Source organism: Rhinatrema bivittatum, chromosome 5 (genome assembly GCF_901001135.1).
Source record: "Rhinatrema bivittatum chromosome 5, aRhiBiv1.1, whole genome shotgun sequence".
In the NCBI taxonomy this organism is placed as follows: Eukaryota; Metazoa; Chordata; class Amphibia; order Gymnophiona; family Rhinatrematidae; genus Rhinatrema; species Rhinatrema bivittatum.
This window is the reverse complement of record NC_042619.1, coordinates 308,418,206-308,422,365: the sequence shown is the minus strand read 5'-3', so window position 1 is coordinate 308,422,365 and position 4,160 is coordinate 308,418,206. Positions and strand designations below refer to the sequence as shown.

The 4,160-nt window shown below is 47.6% G+C and overlaps 1 protein-coding gene across 1 annotated transcript; it reads left to right on the top strand.

Moving 5' to 3' along the window:
- Positions 1–2,212: 2,212 nt before the first annotated feature.
- On the top strand, positions 2,213–3,851 carry LOC115092444 (the record flags this gene model as incomplete). The annotated part of the gene is given in 3 exon segments (XM_029603277.1): positions 2,213–2,449; positions 3,209–3,705; positions 3,707–3,851. Coding segments are annotated over 3 exon segments (879 nt in total), but the record flags the coding sequence as incomplete, so codon positions are not given.
- Between the last annotated feature and the right edge of the window lie 309 nt (positions 3,852–4,160).

Sequence of the window (4,160 nt, the reverse complement as noted above, 5' to 3'; positions counted from 1 at the left end):
CTCTGAAGACTGAGCAACTGAAAAGCCTCTCGTCTAACCCTGCCAGCAGTGAAACGCACAGCCATTTTTAATGTACTAATATTTGCAACGCAAACAGCACATAATGCGTAGTGACGCAGTTACGCACTAACATTTAGTGTAACGTGACTCCATTTTGGAATAATAATTTGTATTGTATTAATACGAACGCCGCTGTAAAATGTCTAACACGTCAATTAAATGACGAAACAATAGTCTGATCATAAGCTACACCTACTAGAGGACCACGCTAGCTAATGCTTGTTCAGCAGTTTGTAAATTGTTTGTTCAGCAAAAACCAGAACGCATGTGTGAAAGATAAGAGTTGTAAAGTGCATAAAAGTTTGCTCCTAAGGGGGCGTGGCATGCAGTTGTACTGAGCCTTTGTCTTAGCTGCATCTTGCTGGCAATAAAAGTCTATCTTTACGGATCAGTTGTCTGGGCCTCCTTACTGACTAAAAAGAGACGGTTACATTTGGCGAGCCAGCCAGGAGGTACCGGGGACGCTATTTTAGCCCCCCAGTGGGTCCGGTAGTTTGGTGGCGGAGCGATCCCCCAGACGTACCTGGTGAGTGGCCACCGCTGAGTTCAGTGATCAGGTTTCTGAGGGGACCGTTCCACAGAAATTCTTCTGAGACCTCTGGGCTGGTGATCCGGGAAGAAGGCTTTCCTGACGATCGGAAGACCCCTGCAGGCGAGTATTATTGGAACAGTGGAAGGAGATAAGAGTAGATAGGAAATAACCGGTCCATCCCCGAGCGGACCGAGGGGGCTTTGATCACACCCCGCGCAGTGTTTTAGTAGGAATTCTGTTCCGAAGACCACGCGCATAAGAGAAAAATTATAAGTGAAGTATATAATAGCGGGAATAGGTTTCTTGTTGTGTGAAAGAGAGTGAATGGCCTCGCAGTTCTAGACCGGGCGACCGCGTTCTAGTCGGGGCAATTGTGACCCTTTTGTGTCTGACAGATACGGACCCCTTACCTATCCGTCTTCCCTTCCCTCCTTTGTCTGTGATTCTATCCTAATGGGAGGGGGCTATTCAACTCCACTAAAAGTCATGACGAAGCACTATAGTGAAGTGTTCGACAGACGAAAATGTACGAAACCCGGAATGATTCAGCGATGTACCCATAGGTGGCCCAGTTTGTGTGTAAATTGGCCTCCGGCAGGAACTTTCAATTTCCAAACAGCCACAAGGGTCCTGAATATAGCTCTGAAAGAAGGGAATCCGGGTTGCCCTGAGGATATACCGTATATAACTGCTTGGCTTGCAGTCATTGAGAATCCTCCGTCATGGGCAAAGAAGTTAGTGGAGGGAGCCGCCCTCGTAATGGTAGCTCAGGTGCACAAAATGGGTGACCGGAAGTCCCCAAACCGGAAGAGAAAGGGACAGGCGGCCATATTGGGAATCAAAGATCAGGCGTCATCTGCGGCGGCCATATTTGTAGTGCAAGGGAATTCACAGACTCAAGAAAAAAAAGTTAAACCCCTGCCGCCCGCAGTACTGTCCGATGTGGAACATCTCTTGCCGCCACCATATGCCCCTAGTTGTCCTCAATTGTATCCTGCGCCACCTGGTCCCTCAGCCCCCGCCAATGCACAAGCTGATCCTAGAATAGCACCGATTCCCGAAGTGCGGCTTGAAGCGGCGGCAGCAAAAGCTGAAGACGGCGGCGAGTCGTCCGTGTCAGACGGCACTCGCAGTAAAACCCAAGCCGCAAGTTTGCAACTACCAATCAGGGAAACATCCACTGTAGTTCCCGTGGTTCCGACTGAAGAAAATGAATATCGCACTACGCAAACAATAAAGTTATTTACCTACATACCTTTTACATCCAGTGATCTCTTTAACTGGAAACAACTTGGCCCTTCTTACGCTGATAAACCAGATCAGATGATAGATTTTTTACGAGGAATTTTTGCGGCCCATAACCCCAACTGGGCAGATATTCGGCATCTAGCCTCCATTCTTTTCACCACTGAAGAACGTCGGCAAATACAATTAAATCTGGAAGAGGCAGCTCGATTAGGAGCTGGGGCAGATGGTAATCCTGATGAAGCAGTGAAAGCACAAGCCCCAGTTGCCGATCCCAACTGGGATTTCCAGACCGCAGCAGGGCGTGAGCGCATCGCTGCTTATCAAACCGCGTTTCTTGAAGCTTTAAAGAAAGGGAAGAAGAAAGTTGTGAACATGGGAAAAATCCAAGACGTGGTGCAAAGGAGAGACAAGACCCCCGGAAACTTTCTGGAGCGGTTGATGGACGCATACCGGCAATACAGTCCATTTGATCCAGAGGACTCCAAAAATCAATCCATCATAGTGATGAGCTTCGTCGGACAATCCTGTCCAGACATTCGCCGGAAGTTACAAAAATCGGAAGGATTTGAGGGAATGTCTATCAGCCAATTAAAAGCCATGGCCGATAAAGTATATGTAAACCGAGAACCGGACGGAGACAAGAAGGAAAAGAAGGAAAGTAGAAAGTTAAGAGAAAGTGTCAGTCTGTTAGCCGCAGCGTTGGAAGAAACTAATTTCGGGAATTCATCCAGGCACTATACTGGACCCCGAGGAAAAGGCAGGGCGCCCTCTAGAGGGCCGCCAAGAGGACGAGCAAATAGAGGAGGATCGTTTAGAGGTGGAAGAATGCCGTTAGGAACCAATCAATGTGCATTTTGTAGACAAGAAGGACACTGGAAGTCTGAGTGCCCGGAGGCCCTGCAAGCGAAACAGGAAGGATATACTCCGTCCAAAACTAAGGAAGTGGAATGGCAAATGGCCGTAGGTGAAACTTCCGGCGAGGACAGTGAAGCATGACTAGACAAGGGAAACCTTCCCCTTGATCCTTTGGTGGAAATAAAAGTAGGGAGTGAAACATTCAAAGGATTGCTAGACACGGGGGCGCAAAGATCTGTAATGACCACCGCTATCACCACGCCCACTTCAAAGAACATCTCTATAGTTGGGGCCTCTGGAAAGCCACTAATTGCTCCCTTTCTCCAGAAACGGCAGGTTCGAGTAGGAGGACAATTAGTGTCCCACCAATTCCTTTATGTCCCGGGATGCCCAGTACCACTCATAGGGAGAGACCTTCTTTGTAAATTAAGAGCTAATTTACAGTTCGAGTCCACTGGTGAAATCAAGGCATCTTTCGCTGATAATCCAGTCTCTCTCATTTGTCCACTCCAGGAGGAATGGAGACTACATCTTCCTATAGTTGAGCAAATTACTGAACATCGATATGAAGACAACACCCTTCTCAATGAAAAACGAAGACAGCTAATGGATAGCGTGCCTAAAGTGTGGTCCGAACAGAACCCGGGGGGAATAGCCGTCAATGCTACCCCTATTTGGATCGAGATGAAACAGAATGCACAGGTGATTAATCAACCTCAATACCCCATTCCATATATGGCCAGGCAAGGAATCCAGATACACTTGCAGAGACTGTATGATTTGGGCATTCTCCGGCGAATCCGATCTGCTTGGAACACCCCTTTGTTGCCCGTAAAGAAACCTGGTTCTACTGATTACCGACCGGTACAGGATTTACGGAAGGTGAATAATCAAGTAGCAGATCTAGTAGCCCTCGTACCAAATCCATATTCAATCTTGGCTCAAGTTTCCCCTGCATCAAAGTGGTACAGTGTCATTGATCTCAAGGATGCTTTCTTCTCCGTCCCAGTAGGAATGTCAGAAGATTTTTGCCTTCACATGGGAAAATGCACACACTGGAATAAAGCAGCAGTACACATGGACTCGCTTGCCTCAAGGGTTCAAGCACTCACCTACGTTGTTTGGTGAGCAACTGGCAAAAGACTTGAAGATGTACCAAGTCATGTATGGGCCAGTGATACAGTATGTGGATGACCTTCTGTTGTTTCGAGAAACGTACCTTGAATGTGCAGTAGCCACCCTCCACTTGCTAAAGACGTTGTACTCCAAAGGATACCGTGCAAGTAAAAAGAAGGCGCAAATTTGTGAATTGGAAGTGGAATATTTGGGCTTCCAAATCCGTGAAGGCACTCGTTGTCTTGGAATCTCTCGTACTAGTTCAATACGAGGTCAACCTGTACCCACTTGCAAGAAAGAGCTCCGAGCGTTCCTTGGAGCTGCAGGATACTGTAGACTGTGGATTGCT